This window comes from Anser cygnoides, chromosome 3, assembly GCF_040182565.1.
Source record: "Anser cygnoides isolate HZ-2024a breed goose chromosome 3, Taihu_goose_T2T_genome, whole genome shotgun sequence".
Lineage (NCBI taxonomy): Eukaryota > Metazoa > Chordata > Aves > Anseriformes > Anatidae > Anser > Anser cygnoides.
The window spans coordinates 96,417,245-96,434,765 of record NC_089875.1 but is presented as its reverse complement, the minus strand read 5'-3'; the positions used below and the strand labels follow the sequence as shown (position 1 = coordinate 96,434,765).

The window sequence follows — 17,521 nt, the reverse complement described above, 5'->3', positions numbered from 1 at the left end:
AACCGCTTGAAACCTGTGATAAACACTATTAATTCTGCAAAAAGGATATCAAAACAGAGGTTAGTTGTGATTGTGAGTTAGCTCTTGTTGGTATGCATAATATGTTACCTGAATAGAAAATGCTGACTTCTTAAGCAGTAGAAAAGAACAAAACATGCAAGAACATTACTGTTACTACATCCTATAAAAGTATCTATGTTTCTCCTCTATTTTACATTTCTTTGGCAAAGTATGATGGAAACAAACTTTCTTAGAATGGTAAAATAATACAAAGCCCTCAGAACATTGAAACACCTCTCATTATGCATAAACTGGCGGATGAGGTGGCAACTCTGAAATTTCACCATGCTTCTGCGACAGAAGAGGAGATGTAGTTACACAGCGGCATCTATCAGCGTTCTTTGACTATGAAGCTGGCCTGTTTGCCAGCTGCAGCTATGCCAGCTGAAGAGGTAACTGTACCAACTTGACTCATGGCGCTTCCCAATGCCCATGCCTAGAATTACACATTTAATCATATTTCTGTCCCTCTAGCCTGTCTCAGTCAAAATGAGCTATGGTAGCAAAGATTTAAACAAATCTGGTACTCGCCTATAAAGACCTAAAAAAAAGATCACACAAGCAGATGACATGGCAAATCGAAGGAAAAGAAAATCGTCAGCAAGACAGAAGTGATAAGCAGTGGTGGAATAGTAAACTTGTTCATCAATATAGCTGCAGCCAGAAAAGGACATGAGTTCACTGCTTTATTTAAACAATATTTAAAAGAACTGATTATAATGCCTAAAACTGTACCTGTCCATAATCTAATACGCTGTTTCTGTGACCTGTGATTGTACCAATGAAAGACAAAAATGACAATTCGCCAAACTTCAGAGGATCATAGAATATCCTGAGTTGGAAGGGACCCACAAGGATCATCGAGTCCAACTCCTGGCTCCTCACAGGAACACCCAAAAATCAAACCCAATGTATGAGAGCATTGTTCAAATGCTTCTTGAACTCCAGCAGGCTCAGTGCAGCAACCACTGCCCTGGTCACCATGTTCCAGTGCCTGACCAGTGAAGAACCTTTTCCTCACACCCAGCCTGACCCTCCCCTGTCCCAGCTCCATGCCGTTCCCTCGGGTCCTGTCGCTGTCCCCAGAGAGCAGAGCTCAGCGCCTGCCCCTCCGCTCCCCTCGTGAGGGAGCTGCAGGCCGCCATGAGGCCTCCCCTCAGCCTGCTCTGCTCTGGGCTGAACAAACCAAGGGACTTGAGCTCCTCCTCGTATATCTTCCTTTCTAGACCCTTCACCATCTTTGTCTTTTGGACACTCTCTAAGGGTTTTATACGCTTCTTATATTGTGGACCTCAAAATAGCACACAGTACTGGAGGTGATGCCTCACCAGATCAATGCCATCTTTGCAGAATTATGAATGTATCTGCAGTGAAACCAAGAAGATAAGAATACACTTAATAGTGCATGCTGGTATTAAAATTCCTCATCCCTATACAGAAACACTCAGCACACATTTACACAGAAAGGCAAACCTTCTGATCACCCAGCTCTTGCGCTGCCTGTAACTGAGTCTCTAAACTTTTCACTTGAGATGTTATTGCTTCCTGTACTTCCTGAAAAGATTTCTGGGTGGCATTTAAGAGTCTCAGAAGCTGTTTGCTCTGATTAGGAGAAAGATCTTGGGCGTGTTCAGAAATGAAGAACTGAACATCAAACGCAGTGGACTCCAGTTGCATTTTTGTACAGCCAAGCTCTGCAGCAGTGTTCTGTAAAGAAAAGACAAGGAAATGGCTAGCAAGGAGGACAAATTCAGTACAAATAAAACATAAATACCACTGTCTTCTGTACTTAGCCCTTGTTCCAAAATGCTTTTGAGAGACACTGTAGCCACAGTTAATAAAAATGTGTAAGGATCATTCTGACACATTCCATTAAGGGTTTCTGAATTTGTGTATGGTTTGCCTCTGGTACAGTCCATGTGCAAGTAATAAAGAAGATGATCTTGAAAATTTCTTTGTTTTCTCATGGATGTCTGTGAACATGCTGACCTTCAACACTGAAGAATTTATGGCGAGCATGCGCTGACTGAAATGGCAGCTTTGGTTTAAGTTTTCTAGATTCTATATCTGAAGACCTAGAGATGGTAAAATATTTCCTTCAAAGTGTTCCCGTTCTTAACTCCACAATGAGAAGCCCTATTTCCAGCAGCACGGCAAATTCTGCCCACAGTTACGTCCTGTTCAGCCCCTACGACAATATAACACATACTGGAACACTATTAAAGCACAGTAAAAAAATGTCATTTTTAACATTCATACATACCAAGGTAATACACACATACAGTAAAATACTGTATGAACACCACTAAAAACTTGATCTGATTTGTTTTTCATAACTCGCTTCAATAAAGTGGGAAATGAAAAGGCTTTTTATCTTTCCCCATCTTCTCTTCTCACATGTAATTGATTTGGAAGGTAGCTAAACTTCAGTATAGAATCCAGCTCTTTTTTTTAAAGATTTAATTGTAATAATTAAAATATCTATAACATGAACTACATTTTCAAAAAAGGGTGAGATTTATTACAACAAATATAAGGAGAACCAATAGCCTTCTCATTAAGCCAAACTCTATTAAAAAATTTAAGGAGAAAAAGCAAATCAACAATACTTTATTAATGGATCATTGAGTAATTGTATTCTTAAGTAATGAGCTCCAAATGTTTGATTAAGCAATAGAGGTTAATGAGCAGCTATACAAACTAGCGAAAAGTTCATAATAAGCAGTAACATTTGCTGGAAGCACCAACATCTGTTATAAAGAATACTTACTTGGAGTAGTTGTAAACTTTGCTTCATATCTTCTATGTCATTAGCATTCACTGTGAAGTCATTCACGATTTTACTGTGTTCTGTGATCCAGTCTGAAAATCTCTGGAGTTTGCTTAAAAGTTGCTGGTGTGATTCTGCAAGCTTAGACTAGAAAGGGAAATTATATATTTATTTATGCCCCCAGAGTCCAGTCACATTTTCTAACATGCTAAATGGCATCAGATGTACTTTATGTTCAGATAAAACAAAACCCTTATTTTTTAGCTGAATTACCTTAAGAAAAGCAAGACAAAATATACAGATATAGAGTGATAAAAACATACCATTTCCGAGTCAATAGCACAGACTATTTGTTTTGCTCGTTTTGAAGATGTATCACAGACCACCAGAAATGCTTCCTGCAAATAGTCATAGCTTATCTTTAGCTCTTTAAGTTTCTCTTTGGGAACATCCTTGTGATTAAACTTTAAAAATTCTTCTGTCAACTTTGTGTCCTTTTTTAGGATAATTGCAAAGGTAGCCAATCCGGATTCAAATGACTACGAAGAGAATATATATAAAATGTATTAAGCTACTATGCAAGAAAGAAATTTAAATCTGATTTATTTTAATTATATTTGAAATCTCACTTTTTTTTCCCCTCGTCTGAGGTCTTTTTCTAGCTCCCATCACTGAAGTGCTAGCATAAAGAACACTTTACTGACCTCTAGTTGTTCTAATTGTTCTTTTAGTATTTCCAGGTTGCTACTAATAGGTTTCTGATTATCTAAGTGGCTTTTCATTTCTTGAAGCACCATCAAATGCTCTCTCATTTTCTCTGTTAACTTGAAACATTTCTGTACTCCATCGACCTAAAAATGGGTTTTAACAATAAGAAAAGGTTTTCCAAATTGGCAGACTGAAAATAAGCAATAAAAATCCTTCTTTTAATTTGTTTTAAATGTATTTATTTAATTTTGCAACCATTTTTCCAGTTTAATTATTCTCTCCAGCAATTAGGAAGATTCATGCAATTCCTTTAACACAGGAAACATAGCACACACCAGCTGCTGTTACTTACCATGCTAGTGAGGTTGTCATCCACGACTGCTTCTTTGCTTTTGTAAGCAGGTTCAGTAACGCCTTTGGAAAGGCTGTCTGTCTTCTCATACTCCTGGTCACTTTTCCAAGCAACAGCTATGTCATCTGCCAATGTTTTCTCTTTAGGAATTTCAGATCCAAACTCTGGTTGTTCTGTGGAGAAAAGAGTACAAAGCCCATCTACTTTGCCTTTACCTTCATGTCCTGTGGTGATGCCAGCAACCTGTGAGCTCGTAAGCAAACCACTTATCAGCTCCTCTAATTTGCTTGTACATTCATCTCCAGATGACATTTGAAAAATCTCCGTAATTTCAGAAGTCCTAAGTTTTGCAACAGGACCTTTCACCTCTTGGTCTATTTCACTCTTCATTTCATTTGGATCATCCATCTTTTGCTTACAGGATTCCTGCTTCAGGATATCACGAAGAAGATCAGGACTTCTGCAATCGGGCCAGAGCAAGGAAAGAGCATCGCTGTCCTTTGGCTCTGTGCATGGTGCAGTAACCATTAATGCTGTTCTAGCAGTACTGCTTGTTTGACTAAGATTTGACTCACAAGACATGCTGCTTCCAGGCTGGGTGCTTCTAACCATTGCAAGTAAGTTTTGCATCAGAGTTTTGGTATCAGAGTAACTTAGGGGTTCACCCTCTTCCTTGCAGTAAATATGTCCCACCTTCAATTTCCTTTGTAATATATTCTTTAAGTCTTCCATTAGTGTGTCAGACATTTCTGGTGACTGTGAAAAGCCCTTCTTTACTTGAAAATCTTTGCAAGGTCCTATTTCCGTTTGTAATGATTCCATGGGCATTTGTTTTTTGAAACTGTTTTCAAAGGAAGAAGTCTCACTGGCCAGGAATTCTTCTCCCTTTGTGTTTTTCAGCCCTTCATATTCTTTCTGGTCACCATTATTCAAGTCAGCCCCTATGCTGCTCAGAACTGAAGAAGAAGCATCAGTGGTATGTGCATGATTCCCAGAAGGTAGCACAACAATCCCATCCCCTGATTCTTTGGCATCCTCAGTGCTTCCTAAAGCACCTGCTTTTGTAAGGGTAAGTTCATTATCACTGCTGCTCCTGTTTTCTGAAAAGTCTTTATGAATAATGTCAATACTTTGACAGACAACTGTCTCTCCAATGTCAGGCAAAATCTGACCAATATTTACTTTTTCTTTACTTGAAAGAGGAGTTTCTCTATCAGCTTTAGATGCTGATGCATCAAATATTTCCCCAAGACTTTCCATATGTATGGGACTTTTACTTAGCTCCGTAATATCACATTCCTTTATAATATTTACTCTATCTTTATTTTCTGCATGAAATTCAAAACCTTTTCCTATCTGATCATGCTTCCTATTGGTAATTGGATCTACCCGGTCATGAAGTGAGCTATCATCACTTGGATAAGGCACATCTGTGAGGAATTTACTGTCCTTTTGGGATGAACTTGCCTTTAGTTGTTCCATACCAGCCATGTCATTTAATATTTTTTTCTCTGCAAATACTGCTTCTTTTTGTCTTTGTCCATGACTTGAGTGTAATATTGGCATAGTATTATTGTTTTTATTCATGCTATCAGTAAAGCATTCTGAGAGAAGCATATTCATCTGAGTACTTTCATCATCACCATTAGGTTGCTTTGTAATTAGGAATGGTGTTACATTAATGTCAGATGTCACAGTATCATCAAGAATCTGTGTTCTCTTGCTTTCTTCACTCTTACAGGACATCCATTTAGTGTCAAAGGTATTTTCAGACTGAATATGCTCTGTAGTATCTTGTGACATGTGTTTACTTTCAACACAAATCCCATATTCGTTTTCTGTTTTCTGTTGTCTTTCTTCTTTGCTTGTGCATGTAACACCGGCACATCTTTCCTCATAAACATCCGAAGAAGTTTCACATTTTCCCAAGGACAGTTTACTATTTCCATGGTTAGACTGGAACTGCAAACTGTACCCCATCTGGTGGCCTAAAGAATAGCAAAAGTCATCAATACCCTGATTATTTTTGTCACTATTTTCTATGTCTCCTACAGAAATTAACAGCTGCTCATCTTTGTTTTTACACTGATGGTGTGAGTAAAAAGTATCCATTTCTTCATCACTGTCAGAATCAGTATCAGAGTCATCGTAACTATCATAATCAATACAGTCATAATCATAATCTTCTTCCTCCTGTGTTCCTTCAGATTCATCCTCACTGGAGGTGCTTTCTGCTTTCATTTCATCTTCTTCATTTCTGTCTCGCTGTACTTTTGTTTCATACAAATTCAATAAAGAAGTGAGGCATCCCTCCTTTGTTCCTTCACTCTCCGGAGTAACTGGTAATTTTTGCTTCTCTCCAAAGCCCCCTGTTCTTTCCCTTTCCTCCTCAGGGACTGTTTCCAGCGTTTCAGCACTTGCAGAAGCTGTATTTATGCTGTCAGGTAGACCTATCAGATTTACATCCCTTAAGTAATGGACACTCTCTTCAGCACTAGTTGGAAGTTCTTGAAAAGAGCTGTTCTCTTCTCTCAGAGCTATTAGACCACCCCCCTCCTCTGTTCCTAATGGAACATTCTCTGGCTCTGGTGTATCAACATCCCCTAACTGCAAGGTATCAAAATCATCATCACCTTGAGGGGTGTCATAGGACTCATCATCATCAATTTGTGGAGAACCATAGACATCACTGTCATCATCATCAACCTGAGGAGTTTCATAGGCATCGTCGTCGTCATCATCAAACAGCGAGCTGTCCTCTTCAGAGGCCACCTCACCATATTCATGCTCCAAGTGGTTACTTTCAAACTGTGGGATGCTATCACCTCCTTCTAGTGATGAGTCAGAACTACTGTCACCCAGTAATAACCTTTCAAATTGCAGATCGCTTTCTTCTACTGCTAGACTTTGTGCTGTGCTGTTACTGTCCCCCACAGAAGGTCCATCGTGTGCAACAGTATTGCTTTCCAACAAAGGCGTCCACTGTATGTCTCTACCATCTTCTAGACAAAGCTTACGCGGCAAATCAGTACAACCCTCCAGAGACAGCCTGCCATGTCTGTAAGGATAGTCCTCTAGGGATGCCCTGTTATGCACATCAGTGTAGCCCTGTAGAGGTTGCTCACTATATCCATTATCATCAAACTGTAGCGTGTGACCACATCCACTACCTGATTCTTCTCGAAGTCTGTATTCATTATCTGCACTGACTGATGAACCAAAACTTCTCTGAAAGTCGTCTTTCTTTCCATTGTCCAGTACCATTCCATAACTGTCAGCTTCTAGTGTGTGAGGCTCATATTCCATGCACCTTTCCATGCCTCTCCAGATTTTATTATCTGACAAGTCATTCACACTCGAGGACTTTTGTAAGGTTTTATCATTAATGTTTTCCTTACACAGACTGTCTGCCAAAAGAATATCCTCTTTCCCTGTTTCTGAAATAAGATTTGGATTTGAGTCATTTAGAAGAAATCCTTCAATGTTTCCTGAATTTGCTTTCTGATCATTATGCTTACACAGCTCTACTTGCGTCCATTCAGAATCCTCCAGAAGACCTTTGAGCACATTTCTGTCTGTGGAATTTTGAGTGCTACTTTCTACATTTCTAAGTTCTGGAGGTTTAGTTAACAACATCTCCTGTGCATATTCTGATTGCTCAGTACCACTAGTATTGCAAACACCTGATCTACACACATAGAGATCTTTTCCTTGTAAACATTTATCATTCCCTAAATCATCAAACTGAATTAACTTTCTGTCATTAGAAGTGCTTTCAACATCCGAAAGATCACCTTGAACATTGCCTGCAACATTACTAAAATGGACATTGTCAGCTGACTTTTGATTAATTCCTATTGGGCTTATGTATTTGTTGCTAAACTCATTTTCATCAATATTGTACATAGAACTACCCCCTTCCAGCAACATACTGATGGCTTCTTGCAGTTGTCCGTCATACAACAGAAGTCTTCTTCCAGTGTTTGCATCCATATAACTATTTACCATCAGATAAGATATGAATAACTTCTTAGCTTGATCTGTATTACGACATACAGGGTCTTGTGTTCCAGAATCTTCGTGTTCCTCCTCACAGTCATGAAATACAGATGGCAAGAGCTCATATGTTGATAACCATTTTGCAGCATTTTTACAAGGGGATTCTAATTCTTCTACACTGGGCATTTTATCTGGTAAAATCACACTGTTCAGAACAGACACAGTATTGATGTCTATTAACCCTGACTGCGCAGCCTGATCTAGACCGAGTACTTCACAAGTTTCTGGAATGTAAAGTGCAGCTATTTTCTGCCTATCATTTAGTATTTTGAATGCCAGCTCATTTGTTATCATCTCTTGGTGCAAAGAAGTTGATATTGGGAATATTTCACCCGTATGAGGCCATATTAGTCCAACAAAGCCTCTCTGTGCTTCTAATACCAGCAGTGCACTGGTAGATGATATTAAATTGCATTGTACAGCTTCATCAACAGTCAAGCGTTGGCCTGAATTTGGACAAAGGATTCCACCAGCCTGAACCTGATGCGTGAGGATCCCACAAGCGGTGTCCTGATCTATCATCCCTTGTCTCATGGCCTCTTCCACAGTCAATCGCTTCCCTGAGTCAGGGTCAATTATACCTCCAGACATCATCTGAGCCCCCAGTAGCCTGAACATTGTTTCCCGGTCGATGAGTCCTTCATGGGCTGCCCTCAAAATAGTTATCTTCCTTCCACATTTGAATGTGATTCTACCTTTTTCTTGTGGTTTCACAGGTAGGAGTCTTAACCCTGTTTCTTCATGTATTATGCTTCTATGAACCATCTGTTCAAGGGAAATCTTTTCAGCACAGTTAGGGTCTATGAGATCTTTACAAGTGTCTTTTTCCAGAAGCTTTGCATATAATGTTGGAGAAATCAGGTTTCTCTGGAAAGCACTCTGCAAAGTCAGGTGCTCTCCAGTAGATGGCAAAATCAAGTGCCCACTTGAAAGCTGATTCTCAAGAATCTTAATAGCTAAAGGTTCTGAAATTAGACCTTGTTCTAAAGCTGACACAACTGGAAGGTTTGATAATGATGATTCTGAAATAAGTTTCTTTGCATTATTTAATTCCTGCAGCTGCAACAGAGTCTGCTCATCAATTAAGGCACGAGCTTTAGCTTCTTCCAAATCATAACATACTCCTAATTCTGGAGAAATGATTCCAGTGAGGATCAGCTGATTTTCGAGCAATCTAACTCCAGTGTCATAGTCAATAAAACCTTTTAGAACAGACTGAAAAACTGAAAGGACTTCTCCAGTTGTTTGGTCAATGATACCAGCAATGACATTATTCACCTAAAAAGGAATATAAAAGAACAGCTATCACTATTTTTAGACGAATCTTAATTATTTTTTAATTTTTTTTTTTTTTTGCTTTTGAATGCATGATAAGCATAAAATCGTGTACTTACCAGGACTGGATGAATGCTGTGAATGTTAGCAGCTCAAACGCGCAAGTGATCTATGTCAGTCATTGAACAGCACACGATGTGATAAAAGGTTTAAAATCAACATGCATCTGTGAATTGAAAACCTATGCTTTGCATACATAAATAGGGTTAGTGAAAGACAATAGAAGAGATGATTGCAGAGTAAGCAAACAGAACATGTACCTGAAAGGCAAATTGTCATGCTCTAAATGTCTGTGAAAGGTTAGAATATTCAGAAACAGTATGTGATTCAAAACAACCATGCTATTCATGTTTACAGCATACAGCACTTCTGTATATACGCTCAACAATATGGAATCAGATATTCTAGCACCAAATACTGCATTTAGTTTGCATGGAAAGTATGAAGTCAGTTTGGCAACATTATTAAACTAATTACACAGACGCTGCCCGTAAATATATATGAGAATACTCATTTGCAACACTTTTTTGAGAATCCCATATTTATGATTGAGATCCATTAACATATATTCGTAGATCCATTAACAAATGTATTTGCAGTGTCTCACAGTTATTAACATTATGCAGTCCCTTATTTATGTCCAGATAAATTCTAAGAGAAACTGAAAGTAGATCCCTTCTGGGACACTTCTGAGTGATATATTGGAAAGATTAACATGTTATTTTATGGTGTCCTTTTTGCAGCACACACGCAGACTTATACAGCAGTCAGAGAATGGCTTTTAAGAGAAGAGTTAAGAGATGAATGATTTGTTTATCTTTCTTCATGCAAGGCACACGTTATTAAGACTCTTCACAAAAAAAAAAAACCTGATGAGCAGAATATTCATATGCGCAGATAAGGTAACACACAGTATTTTATACCAAATACACAAAACCATCAGTCAGTTAAATCTCAAGTTCCTTTACACACAGGCAGTTAATTACAGCTTCATCTTTTACTCATCATGTATGGTTCCACAACCATGCACTAACACTCAAGAAAGCTTGAAATGTGATTTTCCATCTTGTTACCTTTTCTTCCATCTTTTCATCATCCAAATACTGTGCTTCCTGTAGCTGCTTCAAAGCTTCATTGGATAATAAGCTGTAGCTCTCCTGGAGGGATCTGACTTGTTTTTCCATTTCATTCCTCTCTTCATCTGTCATTCTATTAAAACAGAAACAAAAAAGGGGAAAGGAGATCTCTTGATAACTTGTGACAGAATCACAGCATGGTTGAGATTGGAAGGGATCTCTGGAGACCATCTAGTCCAACCTGCCTCCCCAAGCAGGGTCCCCTAGAACACACTAATCAGGCTGAACAGGCCCAGGTCCCTCAGCTTTTCCTCATACAAGAGATGTTCCACTCCCTTAATCATTTTAATAGCCTTTCACTGGACTTGCTCCAGGGGCTCCATATTTCTCTTGTACTAGGGAGCCCAGAACCAGGCACAGTACTCCAGGTGAAGCCTCACTAAGGCCGAGCAGAAGGGGAGGATCACCTCCCTCGACCTGCTGACAATGTTCTTCCTAATGCAGTACAGGATGCCATTGGCCTTAGCTGCAGGGAATGATCTCGTTACCTTTTAAAAAAAAAGGGGGGGGGGGGGAGGTGAAGATTGATAAAAGTAGTCTGAAAAAATATAGTATAATTATGAGGATGTTCAAGATAGCTACGGTCTGCTTATAGCTACTCAGGAAAAGAGGTTAAAATCATCTACAATTTACTTTAAATGCCTTTGCTAAGGCATTCACCACTTGCATGTGCCTTTGTCTACGTACTACCAATGAAGACATGAACTATCCCAGCAATTTAGCAGTATCTTAAACAATATTTTTGATGCAAATGAAACAAACTTGTGATATATAGTACGTAGTACTGATTTGTTAATTATTTTGACTTCAAATGAAAATTACAATCTAACATTTTTAAGCTGACCAGAGGTGCATAAATGTAATCAAATTCTTGAAATAAATAAAACCAAATCAAGCTTTTACCAGAATGGGAAGTCAAAATTATAAAACAAACAAGCAAACAACAACAAAAAACACATGTATTTCTACATATAGCACAATTGAAAGTGTCACATGAGAATTTGATTTCTTTTCAAGCAATCAGTACGTACTGATTATAGTAATTTACATTATTTGAAAAATAAAAGCATAGAAATGGCATACTTGTCACTGTGCTTAGCTAAAAATGCTTGAGTAGTCTGCAGAGCTTCAGCTATTTGTTCTTTCTTGGTTGACATTTCATCAAGGGAAATCTGAAAAATAAACAACCTATGTTTAAGACTTCACTATGCATATGCATAAAAAAAGAAATAACGTAATATTTCAACGTGCAACAAAACTCAATAGCGTAGGAACTTGAAATTTTCATTAAAAATAGGGGCTATTCTTAGAACTAAGTTGTATCATATACATATGGATAAGTCATTACACTAAGCCTCTTGGTAAAATAACCTGTTGGAGTTGGAAAACTGTTCAGTGAGACAAACAGAATTTATTTTAAAATGTTATTGTTTGAAATTTAATCACTTAAAACCACTTAGTGTTTGGTACAGTTTAAAGCAAATTTACAAAGATATGCATACAATCGTCACGATCAAGAAGTTGTGCACCACCATAAGAAAGAGTAATTTAAAAAAAACAACACAACCATAGCAGAAGGCCACAGACTTTCATGAAATTCAATGACAGAGAGAAATGTAATATTACTTGGGAAAAATGAATTATTGAAATATTAATAAATACGAAATAGTTATTAATACTCTCCTCTGTCATTTCTGTGTCATCCCCACCCAAGTACTAGTTCTGGCAGAGGAACTTGTAACAATTTAATCTTTTAAGTTTTCTGCGAAACTGCCTGCAGTTCTTCAGACAAAAGCACTACCTTTGATTTTGGTTAAGCAAAGAGAAAGGAAGTACTGAGGGGTGTCCAGTAAGTTCAGTGCAGGTGTAAGTGAATGCTAGTAAGGCGCTTGGGTCCTGTTTTCACATGGGTTGGGACATAACTGATCTTCCACACAGCCTCCCTTTGCATTCAGTACCAGTGACCCACAACGCCACTATTCATGCTGCTTGAACAAAAACACAGACAGAAAGCACAGTATGCATAATATGAGATTATATGAGCAGGATGAGGTAGCAGGTGGGGTCATGGGCTCCCCTTTCCTTGGGGCACTGGCATCACGGCAGCTCCTGCTTGCGCTGTGCCACTACTGGCAGCAGCTTCCCCACCCACTTCATGGCTACACCCCATAGCCCCCAGGCATCTGTGCGAAACATATTTCAGCTAACATTAGCTATCAAAACAAAACATAAAAAGATCAAAAATTAGTTATCAAGTTTTTACAAAACTTGTCTAGGCACCTGTATTAGGAGGCGCCTTTGGAAGGTGCCTTCTACCTCACAGGCCGTAATGGAAACGCCCTCAGGAAATGGCTGCCACCCACAGGCAGGAGGAAGCCCAGGCTGCTAGTCATAGGTTATTTTCTGAGGGCTAAAGCTGGACAGGGAAGATGCCACCTGCAGTCACCGTGGCAGACTGAGATGCTCTAAGTTGCTGGACACTGGCCCAATGCTGACAAGTGGTTTTCATCAAAGCCATCAGAAGTATAAAAAGACCAGAACTGAATGTTTTCTGTCGCTAACAGAACTAGCACTGGTGCCTCAAACAGGTCTGCACTTTGGTAGTAGAGTGAGCACAGCCTGTATGAACAAGCAGCACGCTGGGACTGGTGGCAGGTGGGGACTGCACAGCTGCCATCCTGCCCGATGGCAAGCTTGACTCCTGTACACGCTGCCCCTCTAACTGGCACCAGTGCCCATGACCAAAATAAAAACACAGAACAGGCAGCTTAAAAGACAGGCCAAAATCACGTTTGCATGACTACATATCCAGCCTATACCCGAGTGATGTGTAAAAGACAGTGCTTCATTTCTCTGCTGTGAAGTGGGCAGGTGGACCTTCACTTGTGGAAATCCTTTTAGGTGTCACTAAGCTATTTTGTGTGACAAACCTGGCAGGGGAGCTGCTAGAAATGTCATGAAACTTCACAGATGTAAATGCACGGTCAGAGTAACAACTGTGCACAACAACAGATCTACTGAATACAAAGAAGGCATAACAGGCCCCTCCAGCAGCCTGTGGACTACTAGCGTGGTAGCAAAGAGGGCCCAGGAGTATGCATCTGTTCAAAGACTGTCAACTACCATCTCATAAGCCAACCCATAAGAAGACCCCTCAAGATAACTTTTTAATAGCAAATAAAAACAAACCTGGCCCACAGGCCCCTCCTGCCAACTCTCTCCCTCCAGGTGCTAGGGTAGAAGTCACCAGGCTCATTCACTGAACTATGTTGGGACCAGGCAGCAGACCTACAAAGTGCCATCTTGCCAGGACACACTGTCCCTCTACAATGGCTGGATTATGGTATGCAGGGTATAGTTTCTCTAAATTGAGATTTTGTACTGTCAGAATATAACACACTCCGGGAGTGTGAAAGGCAGCTTGCAATTGTTCCTGAGTAACGTGTTTGTGTGAACATTTATCCAATCCTCCACTCACAACAAAATGTGAAATTACATCCTCAGTAAATTGTGGATGGTGATTTGGAGAAAAAAAATATATTTATGGAATATTTTATCATTTTAATCAATACAAAAAACTAAAAAGGGGAAGTGCTATTTTACCAAAAGACATCTATGTACCTGCTGCTTAGGCAAATCTGTCTTTTCAGCCTTTTCTCCTCCTTCTTTGCTGAGTGTCTTGCTGAGGTTTGACACCCATTTCAGCAAATCCCCAGCTTTCTCAACATGTTCCTTCTTTTCTTCTTCCATTGACTTCTGACGAGCACCACAGATTGTAAAAAACATGTAAATGTAAATTGTTGAAATATTTAATATTCACATCCATAGAAACACAATTCTACCACAATGGCAGTATCACATAACCGTAAAGCGATTTCTTTTTATTTATCACCATATGCATTATTGCAACACTTTGACGTAAGAACAAAAATGCCACATAATTATACACATTAAGAGAATAATTCCTCAAAAGATATGTAATTATGATTATGGTGCTTAATCATACACATGTACATTCATTATAAAATGATTGATATCAAAAAAAATATATAGCTTCCCAGCCACTACTCAGCAGATAAAATCTAAAAAACATTTGCATATAAACTATCTTTGAATTGCTGCCTTTGCATTACCCTCAGATATGGATATCTAAAGCTAACACAGGATACTGGTATTTTATAATCTATGAACATGGATTACTAAATTACAGTTAGGAAGAATACATTGCTTCTATGTCTACAGAAACAAGGACAATAAAAGTAAAATGCTGACACATTTCATATTTTTCTGCATGGAGAAATACATATATATTTTAATAGTAACATGACCTGTTAGTAGTTTGAAATGTAATAGTACTTAGAAAACACATCTAAGCACTTCCGTGTAAAAATGAAGTGCTTCCGCAAATAAAATGAAGACCTTGAAGAAGTAAAAATGAAGACATTCTATTTCAGTGGTATTTTTATTAATTGGATATGTAATAGTAATTCATTTCCCTATTAAAGTTTTGAAAAAAATTACCAAAAAAGTTACCTGAAGTGTGAAAAAAAATGGATATGCAATTTTGTGATGTGAGTAGCCTTTTAAAATTAATTAAATACTATCATGGAAAAAGCTACTTATGCATTAAGTGCTTACTGGACTGCAGATTTAGCCCTTGTATAGTACTTTTTCACCTTTGTACAATAAATTATATTTGCATAGTGATTTTTAATATTAAATGAAGTGCGTTGTATGAAATACTGCACTGTCTTCATTCACAAAATGGGCAATCTCAGTTTTTAATATAAAAATCTGATTCTTGTCTCACCTAAATATACGTATTTCACACTAATGTTAACTCCACCAACCTCGGTATAACTTCTGTTTTGTAACACCTACATGTATGTTACGTCAGATATGGCCTTCAGGTAAACACTGAACACAGTCTGCATTTTGAAATTATGAATTTACCTAAGTTTACCTAAAAATTTAAACTTTATGAAAAGTAATAGCTAATTACAGGTTACTGGTTTATACTAATTAGTGGTTTATACTAATTAGTTTTAAAGCAACTCATGACTACACTAGACGATACCATCTATAACTTTTCATAAAAGTAATCATAGATCTTTTCCTTGACTTGAATTGACTTTAAATCAGGCCCCAAACGAGCACTAATATCTTATTCCATTATGAAGCATAATATAGACTAGAAATTCCCGTTTTCATGGGTTGAGCAGCTTCTAATAATCGTAGTCCAGTGTGGCAATCAAAAACAGCTCTCTCTAAAGCTTCTTTGTAGGTTAACTTCTTCTTTGTTTTGGGGCATGTTATAACTTTAACATACATTTTTTCATCTTTCATCTTCGTAGCTGTGACAGCATCAATAACACCACTCTTAATTGCATCTTCCATTGTTAATCTGGAGTGAGATTTTGGATCTATCAACCCACCAGTCAGGTACTGATACTCCAGGCAGCGCATACCCATTTCCTTGTCTAGGGCATTTACACTCATAGCTTCAACAGCTGACATAACTGTATTCCTTACAGGGTGAATGATCCCAGTAAAGATCAGTTCACATTGCTGAATTTGCTTGGCACAACCATCATCAATTAACTCCCTTTGCAAAGCTTCTGAAACACTGTACTTTTTCCCAGTAAACGGATCAATTATGCCTCCTGTACTAACCTGAGCTTCAAGACACCGGAGAGCAGTAACTCTATCTACCAGGTTTTTGCGCGAGGCTTTTAAAACTGGAATTCTTTCATTGGTTTCAGAAAGCCAAAATCCTGCAATAGGACTCTTTAAATCTTTATTTGGTTGTGAACTGGTAAGTAAAATATCTCCAAACTCATTAATTGTGATTAAACCCTCCTTATATTTATTGACTACTGCTCTGTCAATTCTACCCTGATTTAAGGTCTCCTCGATATTAAACTGTACACCAGTTTTAAGATCTGTAAGCAAAAGAAAAGAATTCCCATCTGAGTCAAAACATGTAGACTCCTTCCAATCAAATTCCTGTTTTGAAAGCTCAAGATATGTAGCTTTATCGACACATTTTTTCTGATAAGCCTCATAAGAAGACATTTCAGCTCCTGTTTTGATGTCTACTACAGAAATTTTATGACTTTTCTCTGCAGATGGGCTGCTTATTTTCCTTTCACCAACTGGAAGCAGAAAACATTTACTGCCTACACTGAATAAAGACATTTTCAGCAAATCACAGTAGTACATAGCTTTCCTGTTATTTGGATTGTGAAAGCATTTTGCATTACTAGAGGGCTCATGCAAAAATTTTAAAATTGTGTTACTAAGCAAGCCAAGCTGCACTGCAGTTTCCGGAGGTACACGAACACCTCTTATAGGATCAATGACCCCTCCACTTGCAATTTGAGCTTCAAGGATATTTTTACCTTTTTGTCTTTCTACAAGTCGAGCTTCCATAGCCTGATACACAGATAGCACTTTACCAGAACAGCAATAACCCAAAACAGCTTTCTCTGCCTCATGCAGTCTACTCTTGAATTCATTATCTGCCAGCTCCCTAACAACTGAATCATCAACAGAGAATTTCTGACCTGTTGTAGGATCAATGATGAAACCAGTAGCTGCTTGGGCCTCTAAAAATGCTAATGCCAATGCTTTCCCTATGATTCTTTTCTTTACCGCTAAAGCAAAAGAGAGTATTTCTTTGCTGGATTCAAGGTACAGCCCAGCTATAGCTGTAGGTTTAGTTAAAAATTTTTCAAGACTTTTCTGAACCTCATTAATAGTTTTTTGCCCAGAACGGAGCTCCTCAATTGTAAGCCTGTCTAAAAGTTTAACTTCGGCCAACTGTCTGGCAGTCACATCATGTCGGAGGCCTTGAAATTTAATATCATCATATTCCTCTGTAAAATACTCCAACTGAGTATCATCAGCAGTTCTCAAAATCTCTTCCCCTAAGAAAGAATTCATCTTTGCAAAGTCTTCTCTCCTAAACCCTTCAGATGTTTTGTATCCCTCAAACATTCTGTCTTCGTTACCAAAAGTCTTGTCATTTTCTTGTTTTAATGTTGTAACTTCAACATGCATGTCATACTGCTTGTTCTTCACTATCTGTAAATAGGAATT

General features: G+C 38.4%; 1 protein-coding gene across 24 annotated transcripts in view; it reads right to left on the bottom strand.

The window, feature by feature from the left end:
* Positions 1-17,521, bottom strand: part of DST (dystonin) — a 298,953-nt gene that overhangs the window by 102,122 nt on the left and 179,310 nt on the right. For 16 of the 24 annotated variants that reach the window (XM_066994752.1, XM_066994753.1, XM_066994766.1 and 13 more), the window contains 8 exons: positions 14,042-14,176; positions 11,504-11,592; positions 10,358-10,493; positions 3,891-9,227; positions 3,535-3,681; positions 3,154-3,369; positions 2,831-2,977; positions 1,534-1,767 (listed from right to left, as the gene is read on the bottom strand). In XM_066994752.1, the coding sequence (XP_066850853.1) occupies positions 1,534-1,767; positions 2,831-2,977; positions 3,154-3,369; positions 3,535-3,681; positions 3,891-9,227; positions 10,358-10,493; positions 11,504-11,592; positions 14,042-14,176 (6,441 nt within the window). The other 8 variants (XM_066994757.1, XM_066994758.1, XM_066994760.1 and 5 more) reach the window with 2 other exon arrangements.